A 24,587-nucleotide genomic window follows, 5' to 3' on the forward strand; every position below is an offset into this window, starting at 1 on the left:
TCTGCCGCCGCCCAGGTCCCCGGCTCCGTCTGGGGCTTAGTAGAAGTCGTGACTGGGAACTGTCTGCGTTCGTCCCAATTTGGGCCCGTCCGTGCCCGGCCCGTCTGTGTTCTCTTCTGCCTGATGCGCAGCAGCCCCCGACTCCGCATCAGCCAGGGCGGCCCAAAGGCTGCCCGTTGTCGCCTCCTGGCGGGCGGGTCCCGGAGAGCTCTCGCTGCCATTTACCCGATAGGGAGGAGGCAGCAAGCACCTACTATGTGTAGGGGAGGCAGCGAGCGCCTACTATGTGTAGGGGAGGCAGCGAGCGCCTGCTATGTGTAGGGGAGGCAGCGAGCGCGCCTACTGTGTGTAGGGGAGGCAGCGAGCGCCTGCTATGTGTAGAGGAGGCAGCAAGCGCCTACTATGTGTAGGGGAAGCAGCAAGAGCCTACTGTGTGTAGAGGAGGCAGTGAGCGCCTACTATGTGTAGAGGAGGCAGCGAGCACCTACTGTGTGTAGGGGAGGCAGCGAGCGCCTGCTGTGTGTGTCACCTGCCAGGCACCGGGGGGCACACTCTGGGGCCCGGGAGGGCTCCGCGGCAGAGCCCTGGAAGGCCCCGTGGCACCTGGTGCTGCGGCCAGAGGGAGGGACTGGGACCATTGAGCCCCAAGGCGAACGTGGGGGATCCCTCCTGAAGAGGACCCTCATTGCTCCCGGCCAGCCTGCTGATGCCCTCAGAATTAGCTCTAACTTCTAAGACCGAGGAATCATGGCGGCCATTCAATGAAGACGCCTGCCCCACAGCCCAGATTTAAGAGGACAAAAAGAAATGAGAAGAGAGACACTTTGGAGAAAGAGAAGGGGCAACAGTCAGGCTGCCAACGTTCCAGCTAGTGCGGGGTTCCCCATCTGGCCGGCTCCACGGAGGCCGTGAGACCCTCCGACTGGCCGTGGGTCCCCAGGACTGTGGGCAGGGTCACCCACTCCTAGGAGAGGGTCTCCCTCATGTTCTACATCCTCAGAGGCTGCAGAGATAGTGGGGGTCACTTCCTTGCTCCCCCATGACCTTCCTGACCTCTTCTCAGACTTGGTTTCCTATGCTAAAACAGGGCTCACGATGCACGCAGAGCAGTACAAAGAACCCACCAGAACTCTGACCCAGGACTAGGGCTGCCCACGACTTGAGAAGCAAAATGAGACAGAATCATCCACCACGGCCAATGGGCACGCAAGGGACACAGGGGGACACAAGGGGAAGGCGGGTGATGTTTTGGGAGTACATCCCACTCTGGTGTCCTTCTGCCTGGCCATTTCACCCTCTGCTAGCCCCCGCTGGACCTCCCCTCCCTCCCCTTCCTGAGGGCAAATCCAAGTCCCAGTAAGGTCTAACCCCCTCATCTTTGGGAATCCCATCCCAGAGGCTCGGCTCAGCCCAGCGGTAACTGTCAGAAACTGGCCTGGTGGCTCTACCAGATTTACAGGCTACATCCATCACACTCCTGCTGCCTTGCACCTTCACCAAAAACGCCCTCTTGTTGTCACTGTCCTTGAGATGTTTTTCTTCTCTGTTAGAAGGCAGTAAGGTCTGTGAGAGCAGGAACTGTTTTTTGTTGTTGTTTTGGGCCCTATTTGTATCCTCAGCACTTTAAGTATAGTCCCTGAAGCAAGTTTTTTTTTTTTTTTTTTTTTCCTTTTTTTTTTGGCTAGGCAATTGGGATTAAGTGACTTACCCAGAGTCACACAGCCAGGAAGTATTGTGTCTGAGGTCAAATTTGAACTCAGGTCCTCTTGACTTCATAGAGATCCACTATGCCACGGAGCTGCCCCGACCCAAGTGTTTTCATTCATGCATTCATCCAACATAATTGAGTACATACTTTTTCAAAAACGGTAATAGAAATTTAGGGTGTCATAATCCATGTTTGTTGGTGGTTTGCTAGTTCAGAACAGAATTTTAAACAGAAGTTAAATTTAAAACAAAACAAAAATGACCAGCACAAGCTTCTTCTGGAGGGTGTTTTAGGGAAAGTACTTTGGAGGATGGAAAATTCAGCATTGAAAGGGGCTTTAAAAGACTCTAGTCCAACTTCTGTTTCAGAGGACTTGCCTAGAAACTTTAATACGAGTTGGCAGAAACCTTATTATCACTATTCCTTCCTTGGGAGAATCATCCTGCTGAGCCATGTCACTCAGTGCACTTGATTTCAGTTCCTCTCGATATTAAACCCTTTCAGTTTTGCCTATTGTTGCCACTTCTGCCTTCTAGGGCCAAGCAGAATAGGGCTAATCCCATTTCCCCATGACAGTTCTATTCTTGTGAATGCTTTTGCATTTTCATCAATTCGGCTCAAGTCAATTCATTTTCCTATAGAACCATGTCGATCAATTCACTTCAGTCCAGTTCAAATCGATTTGTCTTTAACTAGACTGTGAAATCCTCCAACGCCAAGACCTCCTATAATCAGAGAATCCCAGAGTTGAAAAGGTGGGGGGGAGTGTCCTTGAGATGAAGCTTTTCCAACAAGTGGTCATCCAGGCTGCGTTAAAAGCTCCCTTAGAAGCGGCTCTTGTGTCACCTCCTCTGGAACACTTTTCTTCTCTCTTCTCACGTGTGAACCTCACAACCCCCAAGCATCTGAATTTCCGGGGGTAGGAATAGCTGGATTTGGTTTTGCGTCCCCAAAGCGACCCAGAGCCCCTGCCCTATCAGGTTCTCAATCCTTGTCCTTTCACTGATGGCCCCATGTTTAGTTAGAGCAGGCACTTCGGTAGCAACGTTCTACATGTACTCTCACCTGCCATCCACTGTGGTTCTCTCCAGGTCTCAGCCCTTCTGGAACCGCCGCCTGCCTGCACTGGTGGGACGTCTGGGCCCCTCTGCCCATGACCCGTGGCTTTTCCTGCTGGCTTTCATTCTGGATATCGTCTCCCATGAATCCCTGCTCCTTTCGTGCTCCATTCCTTTCTGGCTGCTTTCCATGGTACTGGTCTTGATGGTTTCCTCCCTCTTTCCTTCCTTCCCTCATTTTCATTTCAAACTCTCCAGTAGATTGAGATTTAGGCCAAAGTATTTTTCCTGACCTAAGTCAGGTGCACTCTACCTCTGGCCACTATTGCTATGCATGACCTTATCCATTGTAGGCAGTGACAGAGGCAGTCCTTGGAGTCATCTCTGCCCCCTAAATTATTTTTTTCTTGTTCCTCCTTAAAACACTGCTGTTGCTACTTTAAGGAAGATTTTCCCAGACTATAGTCAAGGTACTTCCATCTTCCAGAATGGAAACCAGCTTGGACTCTGTGTACACTTTGGGGCGTTTTTTTTTTGTTTGTTTTTTTTACCAGCAGACAGGTCACCTCAAAAGGATCTCACAAGTCGGGGTGAATCCTTGCCCTCCCCACCTATTTGGGTTTAGAACACGAGCATCCCTGCTTTAAAAGAAAGACCATGGTGCTAGTGTAGCAAGACCTGTTCTGAATGAAGCCATGCAAACTCCTTGTAAAGACTAAATGCTCTCCATGTAATTATCCATCTAATAATGTGTTCTAGAACCTGGCCAAGAACCAAGGTCAGGGTCATTGCCTTCTCGTCTGGGCTCTTCCTTTTCCCCAACTGCTGCCAGCCCCCTTCTACCTCTGTCCTAGGATTGTTATAAGGAAAGCTTCTTGCAAACCATAAAATGTTAAAGAAGGGGGAGTTGTTATTATTATTATCCACTTGGAGCACTTTTCCAAGACCGTATTTTAATGGGTTTCTTGTCCTTCTGTATTTAAGTTTGGGCACCATGCTTTGTTCATCTGCTTTGTTTTTCTTTCTTTTTTTTTTTAAAGGCTTACTGAGGTTGCTTTTATTGCCATTGTGATCACTTCCCAATAACTCCCCCTTTGTCTGTCCATTCCTGGGAAAAAAACAAAAACAAAAGCAAAGAAGAAAACAGATAAAGACCACCAATCGAAACACCGACCTACGCTGGCAAACCCCCCACCCCCAATCATGCTCCTCCATTTGATTTTCTCAGACAGGACAGGTTTTCTGATGATATTTACAATGGGAGAAGCAATGGACCAAGCTAACAATAAAACTCCCCCATAAAAATGAGAGTGATGAATGCAACTGACTACTCAAGTCAGCAAATCCCACTGCATCGATAACTCCCTCAATTCAATGCAAAGCTCTCCAAAGATGGGGATATTTCCCACACAATAAAAACAGGGAATTTATTCCTTGTAAAGCCAAGGAGATTTTAGACCATGAAAATGTCACTTTAGTTTTTGTTAAAAAAAAAAAAAAAAAAAAAAGAAAGAAATTTCTGTCCAATCTGTCAAATACTGAAACATATCAAAAGATTTACATGATAGGGACTTGTGAAAACTGATAAAAATTTTAACATAACCAAGAAAACAATCTACCCAATGGTAACAGCATTAGAAACAGAAAAAAATCACAAAACAATGAATTTTGCAAAATTCTAAGCTTAAACTTGGCCCCAAAGAAGCAATACTAGAAAAATAGCTCCCTCTACTCTTGTACAGATAGGTAGGGGAATGTATCTGTCGTATTTCATCAAGGTATTTTTTCCAGTAAATTCCAATGTATCCCATATATTAGGTTTTTGTGAATTGTTTTCTCTTCCTCTTTTATGAAAAAATTCTTATAAGGGATGATTTGTGGGGTGGGAAAGATAGAAGGTCTGGAAGCAGAAGGAATAGGTCATGTGAAAACAAAAGATAATTTAAAATGTTTTTTTAAAATGGTTTCTTTTCCCAACCCTGAGGTATACACTGAGACACCGGAAGGATTTCCCATCTTGTCAACTATCTTGAGGCTTTTATGTAGCTACTAATCAAAGTAGCTCAGAGAAGAAAGGGATCAGAAAGTTCATGTGATGTAACTCATACCAAAGTAGAGATCCCTTTTACAATATATTCCCTGGCAAATGCTCATCTAGCCTTTATTTAGAGACCTCCTGCCACAGGGAACTCACTATCTATACAAGGAATCACTACTTCCATTTTTTTGTTGATTTTCCTCTCTTGTGATTTTTTTCCTTTTGTTCTGACATGGCTAATGTGGAATATGTACAACATAGATCAGATTGTTGGCCATCCTGGGGAGGAAGAAAAATGGAAATCTCAAATTTATCAAAGTAAATGTTGAAAACATTAGAAATTTCTCTTATATTGAACCACAGTCTGACTCCCTACAGTTTCCATTCGTGCCTTCCAAACTCTCAGCAGGGTTGCATGAGGATTCTTTCTTATGGGAGCACTTCTTTTGGAGACTGTATCATTTAGCCCTAAAGTGGGCATATGGCTGGTCCCCTGTGCAAGCCAACAATCATTCTACAGTAGAGTGCTAGAGGTAAAGATGTAGGGAAACGAGACGTCCCAATAGCTGAGGGGAGGCCTTCATCCCTCCCTGCCTGAACTATTGCGACAGCTGCTGGGGTCTGCCTTCCCCTTCCAGTCCAGCTTCCATTTAGCCACCAAAGGGATCTTTGCCTAAAGTGAAGGTCTGACCAGATCACACCCATAGACACCCATGATACAAAGTGAACTATTGGCTCGCTCTCATCTTCAAGACTGAACAGCAGACATGAACTGATGCCGAGTGAAGGGAGCAGAACCAGGGAAAGGCTGTACACAGTAATGGCAAGACTGTGTAATGCTCAACTCTGACAGACTTTGTTTTTCTCAGCAGTTCGGTGATCCAAGACAATTCCAAAAGCCTCGTGATGGAAAATGCTACGAACATGCACAGAAAGAACTATGAAGTCTGAATGCAGATGGAAGTAGATTTTCATTTTTTTCCCTCATGATTTTCCCCTTTTATTCTGATTCTTCCTTTACGACATAATGTGGAAATGTTTAAAAAAGAGAAAATATGATATACAAATAACTTTAAAATAATGATACAAAGGTTTTTTTAAAAAAAAAAAAAAAAGATCAATCAATAGATCCTGTGGCATCCAAAGGCCCTGCTGGTTCCTCTCACCTCCCAGGCTTCTGGCACTTACCCTGCCCCTGCCCCGTGCTCTGGGATCATGTGCCTCTGCGCTCTCATGCACACAAGATGCTCTGCTTCTGGAGAATTTCGAAATTCTCTCCCTTTACGACTGCCTCAGCTTCCCTGGCTCCCAGCTAGATCCCACACAGGCTCTTACTTCTGGTGCCTCTCCCTACTCTCTCCATTTACCCAGCATGTCCAGGATCCTGCTGGTGCATCATCATTGCCATGTCTGTTGTCTCCCCAGCACCCAGCCCAGTGCCTGGTATACAGCAGGTGCTTAGCCAATGCTGGTTCTCTGAGCAGCTGGAGGTATAGTGGACTATGGGTTGGGCAAGCTCTATGAGGCAGAGGTGGGCAGCCATGTGCCCCCCACCCTGGGCTGTGGGAGTCTTCTCGAGCTTCAGCATCCCCTCTAAAACACCCCATAACACTTCGCACACCAGACCAGTGTCTTCAGCCCCCTGACCTCCCCCATCCCCCCCGGGGCAGGACGGAAGCTTTCCCAGGGAAGGGATTTGTCTGGGCTCCTCCTGTGGGGGCTCCCTCCTTGGCATACAGGCCCGCTCAGCAAACTGCTGGCATATCTCACACCTATGGCTGCACAGGACCTCACCATACCCACTCCTTTCCCGTTAGGGTGACAATGAAGAGACAGTGGGGGGTGGTAGAAGTCAGAGCAGAGGGGCGGGGCCTTCCCTCCGGGGTTTCCATCATTCTTGCCACAAATGCTCACACATCCGTCACTTGCCCGGCCCCTCCCAGCATCTCACACACATTCCATCACCTCTCTTGGGAGGCCCAGCCTTCCCACGTCAGCCTCTCCAGGGAGCATTTAGCGAGGGGATCACCAGAGCCTCACCACCCCCCTCCCGCCCTCCTTGGCTCAGGAGCCAGAACAAGGGAGCCCGGGTTCGGCTGTGCCTTTTGGGCTCTGGGTGCCTGGGAAGGGCCCTCACCTTCCTTGGAACTTGCTTCCTCTTTTGTGACGTGGACATCCCACTCCTGCCCACCACACCTGCTGCCTAAGTGGGTGATGGATGCCAGCCCGTTCTCACTGCCAACAGCCTCCAGTACATGGGCACTGCAAGGACGCACCTCCACTGGGCACCATGCTTGGGGCCACTGAAGCTGACTCAGGAGGACCCCGTCACACGGACCCTGGCCCGGCACTCCCTCCCAAAGGGCCGAGAACCTCAGCCCACCTGATAAAGGCCCTGCTGGGTCTTTGTAGTCCAGCTGACCAAGGCTGCTCCCAAAAGGCCACTTATTTCCATGATTTTCCAATGTTTCTGAGAGAGAGGGAAGACAAAAAGAAATGAACTCACCGTTCCCGGGACCAAAGCAGGTCCCACGGCCTCTCTTCTGCCCTCTTCCCAGCGCACCCAGGGACCCTCCCTCCACCCCATACCAGTCAGATGTCTGACAAACATCGAGGCCTGTGGGAAGGCCAGGAGAGCTTGGAGGCCTTGGACAGTCAGGGATGGAGGGCCCCTCCACGACCTCCCCGCTCCCTCCCGGCTCTCGGTCTCCTAAGATTGGGCAAGACAGGCTCATGGGGTCTTTCTTTTTGCCTCCAGACAAGAACTTTCAATACAAGCAAAGAAAAAAGTCAAGTTTTGTCCAACATAATTTTATTTTTTAAAGTCCTCTCAACATAGCAGAACATTAAGTATACCCTCTTCTAATCTTGAAACCAGCAAGATTAGATAGAAAATGAAACTTAAGTTTTTCCATCAGTAATTTCTTTCTTTCTATGATTGTACTTAAGGAATAAATTCATAATTGTTTTCAGAGAAAAGCGGGCACAACCTGCAAAGCCCTTTTCTTAGTGAAAATAAGCAAGAGCGCAGCACGGGGGAACAGCCACCGCCGCACTGCTCCGTTGCAGCCCGGGCTGCAGAAGGCCGCCCTGTGGGCAGAGCACAGCGCTTGGCTCCAGGCCGGCAGAGAGGTCAGGGCCCATCCGTGAGCCCCTGGGGCCCCTGGCCCAGACGGCCCAACATGCGCAGGGGGGAGGGGCTGCGCGTGAGCAGGCAGGGAGCGGGCATGGGGTGCTCCTCCCAAGGGCCAAGTGGTCCCACAAGACGGCGTACAGACCGGCCCTTGAGGAGGACGGAGGGGAAAGTCGGGGAATGTCCGGTCTCCTCCTCATCTAAGGGAGAGTCCGTCCGGACTAACGCCAGGCTGGCGGCCCTTTCTGAGCTAGCCAAGTGGGGAATGTGGAAGGGCCTTTCTCCAGGCCCGAGGATTCCTATGAACAATTCAGATCATTAGCCCAGAACTGGCAAGCTAGGCCAGTGGCGGGCCTGGGGGTCTGAGCAGGGCCAACGCCCCCTTGGGAGACTCCGTCGGAGTCAGAAGGAAAGATCATTTTCACAAAAAAGACACGTTCAAGTGTCGAGTTTGGCTTGGCAGCCAAAAGGCAGACAGCGATCGCGGGCACACCAGCCATGACCACCCTGTGGGGGCCGTCACCATCTTAGAGAGAGAGGATGAATGAGATAATCGATGGTGTCTGGACTGAGAGGCCCTGAGGATGATGCCTTTTGGTCAGCAGGGCCTCCTGCAGAGCCACGTGGTGCCCCTGCCAGGCACACTGGGACCCGGGCAGAAGGGAGGGAATGCCAAAAGAAGAGACATGGTCCCTGGCAGATTCAAAGTATTTAGGAACTCCTGGAAACCATGGCTATGTGGAGCCAGACATTAAATTCCAGCCTGAGGGCCACTCGACTAGTTCTCGGACCCTGAAAACCTTCAAGTTTTCATGAAATCAACTTAACGAGTTTCCCTCTCCTTCCCAGGGTTGGACCAAATGATGCAAGAGGTAAAAGCTGATTTCTACTTCAGAACACTAAATAGCTCCAAGTAAATTCTAAAAATATATTATGAGATGTGTGTTAAATATGTCTAAATACCTAAGTGAACTGGTAAAAACCCATCCATTCCGGATTCTACAACTGTATATAAAATAGCCTAGTTTGGTAAAAGCAGTCTCAAGTATTTCACTACGAGAATACACTTAAGCGACTCTAAGCTCATCGTCTTGTATTTTGAAGAGAGACTACTCAGAATACATTTTATCATCTTCGTAGCTATGAATAATAAGAAAACAATGATCTAGGACACAATTTCCTAATTACGCTGCTACTTGAATAGGAATGCCTTCATTGAAAAATCTGTTTCCTCTGATAATTGTACTTTCGAGTGCTTCAGTGGTAAATGAACAATTAATCCTGGTTTGTAGACAAAACACAAACACTGAAACCCCCCACGACACACCGTTCGAGAGCCAAAAAGGACACAACTTCCGATAAATAGATGGGAATACGCGAGGCAGAGAAGGCCCCGTCCCGTCAGGCCTGTCAGCACAGACTGCAAGGTAACACAAATGGACACACACTGGAAGAGAATAATTGCACATCTGTGGGGAGCACTCGGGTTTTGCAGTTAATATCATTAACAACAAACAATTCACATAGTGAACTTCTGATTAACTGAACGCCAGCTTCTCCCGCTGCTCGGGCGGCACAATGAATGCTATTTTAACCGCTCGGCCTGCATCAACAGCAAGCGTCAATGTCTGGAATCCAAAACGCTGGGTTTTTTTGTTTGTTTTTTTTAATGCAGCCTGCTGGTGCCTGCTCCCCTACCTTATAGCACAGCCATCACAACCTATCTGCACCAACACCTTTAGGACTCGCCACTGGCTGAAATGGTGCTCAGGAAAACACTATGTTCAGCAACACAGCAGAGACCTTAAAGGTGAACCATGAGCGACTGTCGAAGGCCGAGGCTCCCTGGAAGCCCAGAACACTCTCTCCTGGACTGAGGAGAGAGGACCACGAGAGGCTCCGACTTCAGCCCCTCGCATCCTCTCCGATCACGCAAAGACGAGGCTCAGGGGCCCTTTGCAGATGCTGTTGGAGGCCCTCGGCCTTGCCGTGGTGTGTGACTGACAGACAGGATTCCTGTCCTGGGCAACTCAGGCCACTCAGAAAGTGGAATGACCTTCGCCAGCCTGCCTCCTCCTAGGCCCCTGATGATTCACATGTAAATGCTTAGGATGGACAGACACAGCTGGAAAAAGGCAGTTTTCTAAAATCAACATTTAACTATCAAAAATAAACTCCGAATTTTAAATGTGTGTATGCACCCACAGAACTGGTCTGTGACATTCTCTCTAATAAATATGTCTGAAGATTTACAAGCGCTGGCTGCACCGCAAGGCTTCTGCCATCACGTTCTCTCAGCTGAGGGCTTCCTGTGTGGGGGTCTCCTCGATCCCTCGGGCAAAGAGCTGCAGTAGCTGGCAGTGAACCCTGAGAGCAAAGATAAAAGAAAGGTGAATGTGGCCCTGGGGTTCGCACACTGGAGCTCCCGGACCGGTCAGTGCAGGTCCCCCAGGCTCTTCCCCAATATCCCTTCATTGGAGGGCATTGAAAGAGTCTCTGAAGGCCCCTTTTGTTCTAAGATCCTGCTCAGCACTTCCTTTCTAGACCAGCAGGAAATATCGTGTCTAAAATAAAGGGCCTGGGGGGCAGGGCCTAATGGGAGTCATTGAAGGAAGGTGCTGGAGCTGGGGGGGGGGGGAGGAATGTTGTGATGGTCCCTGTTGGCCGCTAGGTCGGTGGCTGCTGAAGACCCGGAGAGAAGGCGCCTGCAGGGAGCCACCCACCTGACTTCAATAGCAGAATTGTTCAGAATCTCTCCGTCACAGTTCCAGGTACTGTTGGGAAGGCTGCAGCAGCAGGCGGGATGATCGCTACAGATCTGCCCAAATCGCTTCTTCCCTAAATCCTTGAGGTCCCCATCCTCATCGTCTACATGCTTTGAGGTGAACTGAAATTTCCTCACCCGGTAAACCTCAACAAATGCAAAGTCAAACTACAAGACAAAAACCAACAGGACAATGAGGGCCTGACACTCGGTGTCTCTGCAAAGTAAGGTTGTGCATGTCCCCCAGGATCCCACAGGGACACTAGTGTCACTTTTCATGTAAAAATAAACAAGTTTCCCAAGGGGCCTCCTGGCTGCTGCCAATCCCTAGGGGGCTGGCTGATCATCATGGCCCGAGGAGAACAAGGATACTCGTCCCTGGCCAACAGCTGCTTTAAGGCACGCTGCCTCTGCCCACACCTGCACCCCCACTTTGTCTCTGCCAGCCTCTCAGGCTCATTCGGCAGAACACAGGTGGTGAGAGCTTCGGAGCAGCCATTCAGTCTCTCAACGGACCTGGGAGCAAATCCCTAGATAACCCCCCTTAAGCAGTATCTGAGGCAGTATCTTAGCTCTTCAACAGCCTCACACAACAGGCTGCTAAAGCTCTTGTGAAAGCTGAGTGTGCACCCTGAACCTTGATCCTCTAGGACCTTTGCCTTGACACCCCTCCAGCCTCATCTTGGATGCCCTCCCTTACTTCCTGCCGGGGGTGATTGAATGGATTCCCCCCACAGGGACACCCCAAGGAAAGTAGAGACAGCCTGGAGGCCTCCCAACAACACTTTCTGTCACTGAAAAAAGGGGGTGCCATGTGGCGGACAGGAACAGGGCTGTTTCTGAGAAATCATGATTATGAAGGGTTTAAAGAAACTTCTTATGAGTCTCTAGTGTAGGATTTACCCCAAGAGGAAGTCAGTCAGCCTCCTGGCAGAGGGTCTGAGGGGGAATTTGGGGCCATGAGGGGATATGAGCTTCCCGTCCCCCTCCTAGGCCGGGGCAGTGCATTGGCCTTCTGGTCCATGCAGGCCCAAAGTGGCAGACAGAGCAGGCCCCATCTCACAGTGGCTGTATTTGGATCCCAAAGGAATGCTGAATGTTAAATGCATCAGGGTTACCCATGGATGGAAAAAGGGCTGTCAGTAGAGAAGGGGAGGAAAAATTCACCAAAACTTAACTTTTTCCTCTTTTGCAAAAGGTTCATAAATTTTTTAAATGGGACAATCAATACTGGCTCATTTTAACAGGGTTCAACATCTTAAGGAAAGTGACAAACCCTGATAATATTTTTACAGTGAAAGATGAATATAACATGTTTCCATGTAAATATGCTTTTCTGGAAAAGGTGCCCTTAATAAATGGCTTCAAATCACAAACCAAGTGTCTTGGCGCTCTTCCAAATTAAATGAAAGCTCTAGAGAGGCCTCCCTTTGACCTGTTCTCCCAAACAAACAGTGACACAAATATAAATACAATTAGATGTTCCAGGGCTCCCCAAGAATACCTACCTGGTCATCTTGATTTGTATGCCTGATGAGATACCTCAGAAAGTTCAGCCGGGAACATTTGCGGACCAGGATGAGGTCTGAGGAACCATCCGCCAAGTGGGCTGCTGGGGACAGGCCCTTGGGGCTCCGGGGACAGGCACAGCTCATGTTGGCCGCGTTGATTGCCAGAAACTTCCCCTGGATAACTTTCCACTCTTCTACTTCCTCTGCAATGACAAGAAGAGGTCAAAGGGTCATGATTTTCTGGTCTAAAGGTTGGCTGGCTGTCCTAAAAACACCAACAGGTCTGAAGCAGCTACTGTGCCCTGCTGCAACCCAACACAGACAGACATTCACTGGAGGTGCATCTAGAGCACAGGATGCTTGAACTTGGCCTAGAAGGGAAGGGTTTCAACAAAGATGAGAAGAGGACAATGGCATGGAGGGGGAAGGTGAGGGGACGTAAGGCAAGGCTGGGAAACGGCCAACTCTGACCCGACAGCACAGATGACAAAATGGGTAGACAGGGATCAGCTAACGCCATGCCATGGAAGGACGCTGGGCACGTGGGAAGAGGGAGAGGAAGGAGCCCTGACTCTGTGATCCACGAGGGAATGGCTTCTGCTACAGAGGGCAGCACCTGTTCTATCCCTGTAGCTTTAGAGCTGCAGGGAACTCTAGGGTTTGAACACATGCAGTGGAGACACTGTCCTAATCTCGACACAATCCTGCCACCTGCACAGCCATCGTCACAAGGACATCCCTGGCCAACTGTCGCTGGCTTTGTCCTTGTGTGCCCCACAAAGCTGCCTGGGAGAAGGCACAGATCCAAGGCTCTGATCTTCTTAGCCAACGACTCGGCTGTTCCTTATATTCTCTCAGCTGCCTAACCAAACTTCATTTTCCACCTTTGTTTCTATCAATCGTTCCCACTTCCTTGGGTAACATGTTCAGGAACATGGTAGGAGCATGTGAGCATGGTGGTTATGGTTCAAATGGGGAAAAGAATTTGTTACAAACATCTTTCTAGCTGTTTCCCCCCCATTTCCATCTGGTATCCTCATTTCCTCCTTTAGGACCTGGGTCTCCCTTTTTTTTCCTCAATAGTATTTTATTTTTTTCTAAATACATGTAAAGATAGTCTTAAACATTAATTTTTTCAGGATTTTGTGTTCCAAATTTTGTCTTCCTTCCTCCCTTACCTCCCCCTACCCAAGATAGCAAGCAATCTCCTTTTAAACATATTCTGATATTTGTCATGTTGTACCAAAAAAAGTCAGACTCAAAGGGAGAAAATCACAAGAAAAAGCAAGCAAACAAAACACATTCAGTCTCCATAGTCCTGTCTCTGGATGTGATGAACATTTTTCACCCCAAGTTTATTGGATTTGTCTTGGATCAGTGTATTGCTGGGGAGAGCCAAGTTCATCAGAGTTGATCATCACATAATCATCTTGTTGCTGTGTACAGCATTCTCCTGTTCTCTCTCTCACTTCACTCAGTATCAGTTCATGTTAAGTCTCTCCAGGCCTTTCTGAAATCAGCCAGCTTTTCTTATCATTTCTTATAAATAATAATATTCCATTATATTCATATACAATATTCTCCAACTGATGGGCATGCACTCAATTTCCAGTTTCTTGCCACTACAAAAAGGACTGCTACAGACACTTTTGCACATGTGGATCCCTTTCCATCTTTTATGACGTCTTTAGGCTACAGGCCCAGTAATGACTGTATAATCTAATAACCCTTTGGATACACTGCCAAATTGCTCTCCAGAATGGTTAGATCAGTTCACAATTCCACCAACAATGCATCAGTGTCCCAACACAGAGCCCCAACAGGGCTCAGGGCTGAATGACAGTCACCCGTAAAATGATGCTGCTTTTTCGCAGCTTTGATGCATAAAAGCCAACTCCCCCATCTCATTTGCCTCTCCGAGGAAGACCAGATTCTGTCCTCTCAACCTCACTTTGAGCCCGCCATGTCCCATTTGATTGGTCATGAGACAACTAGGATCATTTTCATGGATGCTCTAAAAACTGCACATTTCTTGGCAACTTCTGCCCCCTTTCCCTTTCCTCTGGTTCTTTGCTGGCCACCCAGAACCCCTTCTGAGGGCTATCCTTTTCCCCTCCTGGAGTCAAGAGGATATACGTTCAAATTCAGCCTCAGATACTTAACACAACTGGACAAGTCATGTAACCCCAAGTGCCTTGCTAAAAAAAATACTAATTAAAAAAAAAACCCTTTGGATACATTGCCAAATTGCTCTCCAGAATGGTTAGATCAGTTCACAATTCCACCAACAATGCATCAGTGTCCCAGTTTTCTCACATCCCCTCCAACATTTATCATTATCTTTTCCTGGGATCTTTTGCCAAGCTTTTCTTAAACTGGTTTTTATTGCCTCTGTTCCTTGTTTTATGAGGTTCACTGCTCAACATCTCCCATCTTCTCGGTCATATTTTCTAAACAAGTCCATATTCTAAATTCAAGTTTTCTTTGGTTTCAAGATTTTATCTGCCCAAGCCTCATTTCAGTTTCTTTTGGCCCCTGTTATCATAGTTGATTTAACTGATTAAACTTCTTGAAGAAATGGTGTGCATGTGGGTTGAGCCTGCCAAGCTGCTGCTCCACCTCCTTTTCAATAAGAGATGCATACATTTTCCCCCATTATTTTTATTTCGTCTCCTAGTTCTGTATCAATGCTCACAGTGACTTTATCAGATAGGTCACTGGGTTGGATGTAGAGACAAAGGTTTTATTCAGTCCAGGATATGTCTGGCACTGGAGTCCTTTTCTGGAACCAAGTATTTAAAGATGTGTAGGGAAGATGTTGCTCTATTTTTTTTTTACAAGCCCACCTCACTCCTGAGCCAACTTTTCTAAAATCTGTCATAGAAATATGGCCAGAAGGGGCCTCCAAGAGAATCTACTATATAACTATTTTTAGCACCTTTGAGAGGAAACTATCAAGAATCAAAATATATGTTGGATTTAATTTGAAGGATCTTACTGAGTTGTGTTGAATTTTGTAGAATTTCTCTACCTCATTCACTGTAACAGATGTTGGCACAGAAACGGTAATTTTCCTGGTGGTCTATTTGTAAATACTTATCACGAACATGGCAGTAAGAGATGATGAAATGTCCCATGAAATGAAGAGAAGCTAGATGGCTCAGTGGATAGAACTTCACCCTGTTTGCCTTAATCTGATACACAAAGAAATGGCAAATCCCTCCAGTGTGTCTGCCAAGAAGAGTCCAACAGGGCTCAGGGCTGAATGACAGTCACCCGTAAAATGATGCTGCTTTTTCGCAGCTTTGATGCACAAAAGCCAACTCCCCCATCTCATTTGCCTCTCCGAGGAAGACCAGATTCTGTCCTCTCAACCTCACTTTGAGCCCGCCATGTCCCATTTGATTGGTCATGAGACAACTAGGATCATTTTCATGGATGCTCTAAAAACTGCACATTTCTTGGCAACTTCTGCCCCCTTTCCCTTTCCTCTGGTTCTTTGCTGGCCACCCAGAACCCCTTCTGAGGGCTATCCTCTTCCCCTCCTGGAGTCAAGAGGATATACGTTCAAATTCAGCCTCAGATACTTAACACAACTGGACAAGTCATGTAACCCCAAGTGCCTTGCTAAAAAAAATACTAATTAAAAAAAAAAAAACCCTTCAATGTCACTATCAGCTGCCCACCTGGCTGGTCCCTTCCTCCAGGAAGTCTTGGAAAGGCCTGAACATACTTTCCCTAACTTTCACTGCTCCTGCCTCCAGGTCTAGTTCCCCATCCCTCTTCCCCCTATGACCCAAGGCGGGTGTGGAAACAAGGCCTGGCTTTGGGGCCGGAAGGCGGGGGAGGAGAGGAGGAAATTTTCCCTTGCACGTTACAAAGGCATCTGGGAAGTGGCAAGAGGAAGGACCAAGGTGGGGCTGGAGTGTGGATCAAGACTGAGAGGGAAAGGTGAGCGAGGAGGTGGGGCAATGGAGAGGTGACTAAGAAAACTTACCGTATTTCCAAGCCATATGGGATTTTTTGCCATCTTTCGCTGCACTCTGCCCCAAATGAAGCACCTGAAAGACAGGAATATTGGTGTCTTTTAAAAATAATGCCATTCATATATTTTAACATATTTAATGTATTAGACTGCCTGCCATCTAGGGAATGGGGTGGGGGGAAGAAAGGGAAAATTTGGAACAAAGGTTTTGCAAGGGTCAATGTTGAAAAGTTACCCATGCATATGTTTTGCAAAGAAAAAGCTTTAATAAAAATGTTATTTAATATTAAAAAAAATAAACATTTAGAAATTGAGAGTACAGTTCATCTTGCACGTTTCAAAAAATCCAATTTAAAAGGTTTCTTGAAAACAACTTAAATGGATGTAGATGCTGCAGAATACTTTGAATTCTCAAAATTACGCTTTATTTTCTGCAGACTTAGGACACCAAGGCAAGAAAGGTCAGGGCTCACCCATGGAATAAAAGAGGAGACTTCAGAGAGTTCCCACAAAGAACCTTGTGCAGGTGAAAAGCAATCCTTAACCTGTGGGCATTCCTGACCTCAAGCCCAGCAGCCTATATGTCCACTGCCCCCAAATGGCTCTCTCTGGAGCAGCCTCTTGGGGCGCTGGCAGGCACCAACAGGACCTCCCATGCTGACACTGCATGGCTAGGAAGGGCCTCCAGCATCCCCTCAGGCTGCCACCCTCGACCAGGTCTCCCTCTGATCCAACTCACCCTCTGTAGAGCTGTTAAAGTGACCATGTCACTGCCCTGAGAAACTTGGACTCCCAAATTTAAAAAACATCATTAAATGCCTGAAACACTGATTTCCTCTGGAAATGGCCATTCAGCCCCTTCCCCTAAGTGGACAAGGCTCAAGAAAACTGAGCACCAAGGGGAAATCTTTAGGGCACTAGACCACTCGAAAGTTGGGAAGGGAAGGGGCTAACAGGCCGGAGCCCAGGCGTTTTTTCTGGCGGCACTCCGCACCATGGAACGAGCTCCTGAGACTCCCTCACCCCGTTCGGCAGGGCTTCTTGTCCCTTGGAGAGCCCACAGTGTGCTGTGCTGGGAGGAAGGCCACCGTTCCTTCATAGCAGTGATGAGAAAGGAAAGTCTTAAAACCTAAAAACAAAATGGAAGAGCGTTCAGTGGAATCTGTCAAGCTCTTAATGTGATGATGACCTACAAAGATGCTGACTTGTGCTGGACCTGGCAATCTCAAAGGTTGTCTTTTTTTTTTTTTTTTGATAACTTTTTGAGCATAGTTCCAAACTACTCTCCAAAATGGTTGGATTCGTTCACAACTCCACCAACAATGAATCAGTGTCCCAGTTTTCCCACATCCCCTCCAAAATACTTATTTTTCCTGTCATCTTAGCCAATCTGAAGGTGTGTGTGGTATCTTAGAGTTGTCTTTAATTTGCATTTTTGATTAATAATATTGAGCATCTTTCATATGACTAGAAATATTTCAATTTCTTCATCTGAGAATTGTCTGTTATATCCTTTTGACCATTTTTCAATTGGAGAATGGCTTATTTTTTATAAATTAGAGTTAATTCTCTTATATTTTGGAAATTTTATCAGAACTTTGACTGTAAAAATATTTTCCCAGTTTATTGCTTCCCTTCTAATCTTGTCTGCATTAGTTTTGTTTTACAAAACTTTTCAGTTTGGTATAATCGAAATTTTCTATTTTGTATCGTAATGATCTTAGTTCTGCTTTTCAAAAACCTTCCCTTCCACAGGTCGAGGTAAACTATCCTATTTCCTCTAATTTATTAATAATTTCATTCATGCCTAGGTCATAACCCATTTTGACCTTTTATCTTGGTGTACGGCGTTAAGTATGGATCAATGCCTAGTTTCTGCCATATTAGTTTCCAATTTTCCCAGCAATTTTTATCAAACAGTAAGTTCTTATCCCAAAATCTGGGATCTTTCTCAAAGGTTGTCTTGAGGACTCAGCTAGTCAACCGCCAAACTTAATCCTCCCAGACACTGTGCAACCCCAAAGGGAGGACCCTGTGCACCTCCATGTCCCCAGGATTGCTTCTGTAGGACAGCCAGGAAAAGAGTAAGAAAGGCCCCTGTGAGGAAGAGCTAAGGGACGGCGCATCCATGGCTTGTAAGAAGTGAGGAGGAATGAGAGGCACCGGGAGGAAAGCTCATCCCGTGACCATAAGACAGGGCTGGGAGCCTGAGCCAAGCCACCGGCCAGCTACTAGGGCAGTGGCAATTAATCTAAATTTTTTTTTTTTTCCAGTTAGATTCGGCCCCAGTCATAACAATTTCTCCCCAGAGGAAAGGCTGGCTCTTGATCAGTGGCAGTGGCCAGCTTCAGTTTCCCATGTAAGGAGTGGCCCAAGAGAGTGTGGGAGTGGTGGGCTCCATGGGAATCATGGGGGACCATGGACTTTATTGTGTAGAGGAAGAATCAGAATGTGCACCTTAATTCTGAAATGTTCCCCTTCCAACTTCCCACTGCCCAGTGTTTAAGAACAGAGCTGTCCCTCCGCTGCTTAAAACAGAGACAGTGATGTCCGGATATGTTCTGGGGGATCGCCCCATCTCCCCCCACATTGAGTTCTTTATTAATTTCCAGAATTACAAGGAAATTCCCCCTCGCTAAGAAGGGCAGTGCAGCATCTGGGAATAACTGACCCAAGAATCGGTCTCCAACTCTAACCCTGCTGATGATTCTGACAGGGCCAAAATCAGTCCCGCCCCTGACCTTTAGCTGTTAAATTGGGATCAGGCCCAGGAGGTCACCAAGCAGGGAAAGTCTGATAAATGAATCAGGATGAAAATGGTAAAGGGCACCCCAGCTCCCAGACAAGTCACCCACCACCTGTGACCCTCAGGGCCCAGAATGGCCAAGCCAGGGGCTGCTGGGTCAGGGACCTCCAAGGCTCAACTCAGACCTTAGGTTCCCGATAGGGATGTTCTCCCCTTTGAAAAACGGGCCACTCCTGTCTCAGAGTGCCCCTGAGCTCCCAGGCCTCCCCGCTGATACCCCGTCTTGCCCTCCTCTCAAAGCGCAAGTCACCTGAGAGATCGTAGCGGATCAGGCCCATCCAGCGCTTCTTCTCACTGTCCCTCAGGATGTCCCCATAGAACCCGTAGCCCAACAAGGACACGGAGTACTTGAGAAAGGTGTTGTTGTGATGCACCGAGGACACGTCCATGGCCAGGGAGTCACCTGTGGGGAAAGCATCCAACTCTCATTAGCTCTTGCCCATCCTCCCTTCCACCATGACCCTCTATCATGGGCATTTTAGATGAGAGAATGCCACAAGGGAGCCAAAGCCACACACCTGGAGCCAAGGTCAGGGAGCCTTCTGGGGGCTGGCAGAGGGTCAAGCAGGGGAGTCATATAAAGTGCTGAGCATCCTGACAAGGACCCAGGACATGGCTGGGAGCCTGCGAGAGGTGAGCTGGAGAGGGGGCTGGGATGGGGGAAAAAGGGGGGTCCAGGAAGTCCTGCTCTCCAGGAGTCTGTTGTTCCCAAAAGCAGGTGATGGCGTGGGAAAAGGGACAGCTGGGGCTAGAGTGGACATCCAGAGCTAGGCGGCATGGGAGATGGGGAGCATCCCAGCAAAGGGTACCCAGACAAAGCAGAGGCCTGAGGGCAGGGTCTAGAGGGTGAGCTGCGAGCCAGAGCAAAGTGATCTCAGAGCACTCAGAGGCAAGCACCGAGAATGGGCCTCTAACGGGCCAGTACCAGGAGCCCAGAAGCCTCTGAGAAGCCAGGCCTTGCAGGCAAGGAGGAGCACAGGAGAGGGGGCAGTGTCCTGAAAGAGAAGGTGCGCAGTGGACTATGTCCTGCGTGCTGCATGGCTAGGGAGGCCCTCCAGGGAGGGGTGGTCACTGAACAACTGAGGCAGTCTTTCTCCCGCAGCCCTGAATGCCAACATCCACCAGTTTGTTTTTAAGCATCAACACATAATACAAGACTCACCAATTATTATGTGTAACGCCGATGTGACCGGGTCGTTGACACCAACCGTGGCGTAGCACACGCAATCTGTTGAACCTAAAAAAGGAATTCTCCATCAATTCAGGGATGAGGAAGGTTCAAAATTCTGAGCGCTTGCAAGTTTCTCTGGTGAAACTCTAGAGATGGCAAAGAAGTGACTCCCTACTCCTTTACAAAAGAAAACAGAGGATCTCTTTCCTGCCGCTCCAGTCCTTAGCCCACTTTAATGCTGCCCCCAAGTGACCCAGAGAAACCCGTCTTCTCCTTTATAGAATCGCTGCATCCTCTCCACAATTCCGGACCGTCCCCACTCTCTATCTCAAAATGAAGCTGAGATGGCGCTTGTTGGGTGGCTGGCCCCTCTGAACACGCTGGACTGGACAGAGGATGGACCGCCATGACAAAGGGCTTGGCTCAGTGATGCCAGGGAAGGTGAGAGGGAGAAACAGCGTCTGACCATGGACCAAGAAAGCACAAGACCCGGACAGTCAGACAAGGAGGCCTCTGAATGCCAACTGTGTTAAAGCTAGCTGAACCATGCTCATCTCCAAGCATCTTCCACTAGACTAAGAAATGTTTTATCTGAGGGTTAAGTTCAGACTAAAAGTAAATATGACCAAGGGCTGTGGAAGGTGCTCGGCTCTTCAAACAGGTCCAGAGGGCCCCACAGCATAGCCAGGATCCCTTAGTTCATCAAACCTCCTCTAGGCAGGACCTTGTTTTCCCAGATTACATCTACAGGGACAGAGTTTGTTTCTCTTATTTTCTCCCTGGGGGCGGGGAGGGAGAACACAAGGAAACATTATCTTAATTCTGAGGCCAGCAATCACATTACTTTATCAAACATAACATTTACATTTTCAGATAAGAAAGGCTTTTAAACAGATGAACAGTTACCAGAAATACTGATGTCCCAAAGTCATTATGGATGACAGGTTTCTGTTCTTCCCATGGAATTTGGAGAAAATTTAATTTAAAATTTCCCCAGAAAATTCTACTCAGAGGTATCCCCAGAGTGGAGAGAAGCTGGGGAGATCTCAAAGGCATCAGGGAAATGAATACAAGCTCTGGAGTACAGCATGGAGATGGATTTTTGGTTTGGAGAAGCTCATGCCACAAGGCACTTTCGGACTGAGCAGTTCATGAAGACAACCTTATTAATGGCATGAAGGTGGAAGAAGGGGCCAAACCAACAACACAAGCAGGGCCAGGAGAGAACCAGAAATAATAAAAAAATGAATACTGGAATTACAAAGGCCTAGTACCATCCCAAAGACTGTCTTTGGGATAAAGGGCAGCCCCTCCTCCTTACACACTCAACTCCTTTGTAGAGATGCAATGTCCATAAATGTGGAATACTGCAAAAATTTCAGACTGTTTCAATGAAGCAATCAGTTTTGCTCATTTTTCTTTCTTATTTCCTTAAAAAAAAAAAAATTGGTTATATGGAATGTCTGGGAAAATAGGGAAGAGATATTGGGAGAAACTCTGATGATGCTTTAAAATAAAGCCAACAAAAAAATAACTGATAACTTTTTTAAAGGTAGTTTAAGTTCAAGATGGAGACTAGAAATAAAAATGTGGGCATCTTAAGCAAAAAGGCAAGTTGAAACCATGGAATCGAGCTATAGCGAGTAAAAAGGCAGAAAGAAAAGGCTTTCAGAGCTTACAAAATTTAAGTCAATTCAATCCACATTAGTGCCCTCATCTGATGGTTTAATAACTTGGTTAAAAAAGGGAACGGGGCTGGGTCGAAATGCTCTGGCACTTGAGGATCACTGGTTGCCTTTCCAGCCCCTTACTGACCATCCTTTAATGAGCCTTTCTTCAGGGACTGGAGTTGGCAGACTTCCTTCTCTTCCCCTTTCTGAGCATGAGCCAGGCTGTACCCAATCCCATCGGGGGAGCCTCTCTCCTGTCCTCGTGACCTTTCCTGCACGGCTCACAGTGGCTCAGCAAGCACATCTCTTCTCCCCGGATGTGAAGGCTGTGTCCAACTGAGTTCTGTAACTGAGTTCTGCAAGAGCAGCTCACTGTTCCCATACTATCTCTCCTTGGTCATGATGGGGTCCAACCTCCCAGAAATGTTTGCTCAGCTCTGCTCCCAGAAGAGAATTCTGGATGGAGCAGCTGTGCTTTGTGGTGGTCGGGCTCCAATCTCTCTACAAACACAAAACTTCTTGGCTTAACTCTGGCTCACGCAGAGCACTACCATGACACACACTGGCATTTATCTCTTTCTGGGAATTTATTTCTAAAATCAGAGTCAGTCGGTGAATTTGTGGGGGAGACAAATTCTTCTACCTCCAATTCTAGTCTCTTCAGAAAGAATCCATCTGTCAATCTCTGTCTTCATCTGAGTGGCCCAAAGCTGCATGTTTTATGGGTTAATCTAGGTCCTCAAGATCGTAAGTTTTCCCCACTCTGATTTGTAGAGGGGGAAGCAAGGAACCGTAGGTTCCATGAGCCCTCTGGAAGACAAGTTAGGGAGCTTTCCATCAGGGAGATGAAAGGGAGAGGAAGCTCCAGCAGGGGTCCCATCACTGCTATATCACAAGCCTTAGGGCTGGCTTGGGATCGATTTCCCACACTCCTCACCCATTTCCTCTTTTTTGTCCAGAAATTCTACAGCAGTGATTCTCAAAGTTTTGACCTCAGTATCTTTATGTTTTTAAAGATGACTGAGAATCTTCCAAAGTGTTTTTGGTTTTGTGGGTTATTGTTATGGGCCAGAATTCTATATCTGAAACAAGGATTCTTACAGGTGCTAACTCAGTAGAACTGATGCGACAATGGTTATCTAGTTTAGCATGGTGATTAAAAGTTCTCTAGTTCAGTATGATTGATTTAATCTTACAACAAATAATGGTTTCCTAGTGATATAATGGTTGGTTTATACTCAGTGTAGAGCTATAAGCTGGGACAAACTCAGCCAGGGGCAGAGCCAGATTCATTTACTCCATCTCACACCATCTTGGTGGCAGGCCCCTCCTCCTTCTCTTCTCCACTGAAACTAAGACTCTGGAAGGCCTCTAAGAAAGCTAGCCTGGGACCCAGGAAAGGAAACTAGATTGTGAAGGAGATAATAAAGGATTTGGGTTTTAACACCTGGCTATTCTCATGGTGATTACTAAGCTGAAAGGAAGTCTACCCCAAAGACCTCCAGAAAACCAACTAAAAATATTACATTTTGGCGCCTGAACATGGGACTAAGGATTTACAATCAGAAGTCCAGACTGACACATCCTGAGTTCAGTGGAAAAGTCTCCGTGATCCAGAAATTAGGGTAAGTAAAAAATAGACAAGAAGGAAACTTTGTTAAGAGCTAAAGTAGTGTTTCAGCTTAAATGAGGCAAATGTTTAGAAAACAGCCTTCTTTTCCACTTCAAGGAAAATGTATTGAAAGCATGGTTAGACTAATAAAAGAACCAAGGATTGTTTGTAACTTGGGAGCAGATCACTGAACTCTTAGAAATATTACAATACACATCTCCTTGGTTCTCAAAGGAAAAAGAATTAAATCCAGACAAGTGGAAATTAATAGGAGAGCATCTATGTGATTATTACAATGATAATGGCCCTGAGTCAATTCCTAAAGAAACACTTTATACATATAACTAAATACAATTGGCTTTAAGGAATTATATATTTATATTTTCATTATTTATTTATATAAATATATAATTATATATTTAAGGAATTATATAAGTATTAGAATAAGAAAAAAGAAGAAAGAACAGGAGGGGGAGGATACTGACAAACTAGGTGTAAAGGAAGAAGAATTAGACAAGAATAGCGTTAAGTACAATTCTTATGAAATTAAGGAGTGTGGTGCTTCACAGCAAAAGCTATTAGGGCATTTCCCATATCATGACCCTCCCCCCTCAATTAACTCTTCATGGGTGGAAGGAGGAGGAGGGGGAGGGACAGTGACACAATCAGCACCACCTACGGAGCAGCCTATGACAAGACTACAAAAGGCACTAGTTAAAGCAAAAAAAGAACAGGATATATCTGATTTAACAGAATGACATACCCTGTCATTGAAGAATTTGATTCTTCAGGTCAAGCCAGGAAAAGATACACTCCTAAAGATTTGAAAAAGAGTTGCACTCTTTATGGGGCTACATTGTCTTATGTTAAGATGGTATTAGAGAATTTGAGGAGATCATAAGATGCTGTGTCACAGTGAGCACAAATGCCTTTTATACCCAGGCTATGATGCAGAACATGGGAAGACAGGGTCCCTCTTGGCAAGGGACTTCCAGAGAGACTCATCAATGCTTTCAATGTGGTAAAGTAGGGCACTGAAAGCTCAATGTAGGCATAGAGACAGAGTGAGAAGACAGGCGAGAGAACAAGACCAAAAACCTCATGCAACAAGTGCTTCCGCTGGGCCTCAGA

The 24,587-nt window shown here is 47.0% G+C and overlaps 1 protein-coding gene and 1 long non-coding RNA gene across 2 annotated transcripts in view; both read right to left on the reverse strand.

Annotated features, from left to right (window-relative positions):
- Window positions 1-3,679: 3,679 nt before the first annotated feature.
- On the reverse strand, window positions 3,680-7,407 carry LOC116419576. The gene is made up of 2 exons (XR_004229825.1): window positions 7,188-7,407; window positions 3,680-3,874 (listed from the first exon to the last, which is right to left on the reverse strand). It is a non-coding gene; the product is annotated as an uncharacterized LOC116419576 (long non-coding RNA).
- A 191-nt stretch (window positions 7,408-7,598) lies between these two features.
- Window positions 7,599-24,587, reverse strand: part of CERK (ceramide kinase) — a 46,487-nt gene continuing 29,498 nt past the window's right edge. Inside the window, 6 exon segments of the mRNA XM_031940319.1 lie at window positions 7,599-10,304; window positions 10,661-10,869; window positions 12,210-12,504; window positions 17,221-17,326; window positions 19,254-19,406; window positions 20,166-20,240. Of these exon segments, the coding sequence (XP_031796179.1) occupies window positions 10,232-10,304; window positions 10,661-10,869; window positions 12,210-12,504; window positions 17,221-17,326; window positions 19,254-19,406; window positions 20,166-20,240 (911 nt within the window). The 3' untranslated portion in view covers window positions 7,599-10,231.

The sequence above is a fragment of the Sarcophilus harrisii genome, chromosome 5, assembly GCF_902635505.1.
Source record: "Sarcophilus harrisii chromosome 5, mSarHar1.11, whole genome shotgun sequence".
NCBI classification, from domain to species: Eukaryota; Metazoa; Chordata; class Mammalia; order Dasyuromorphia; family Dasyuridae; genus Sarcophilus; species Sarcophilus harrisii.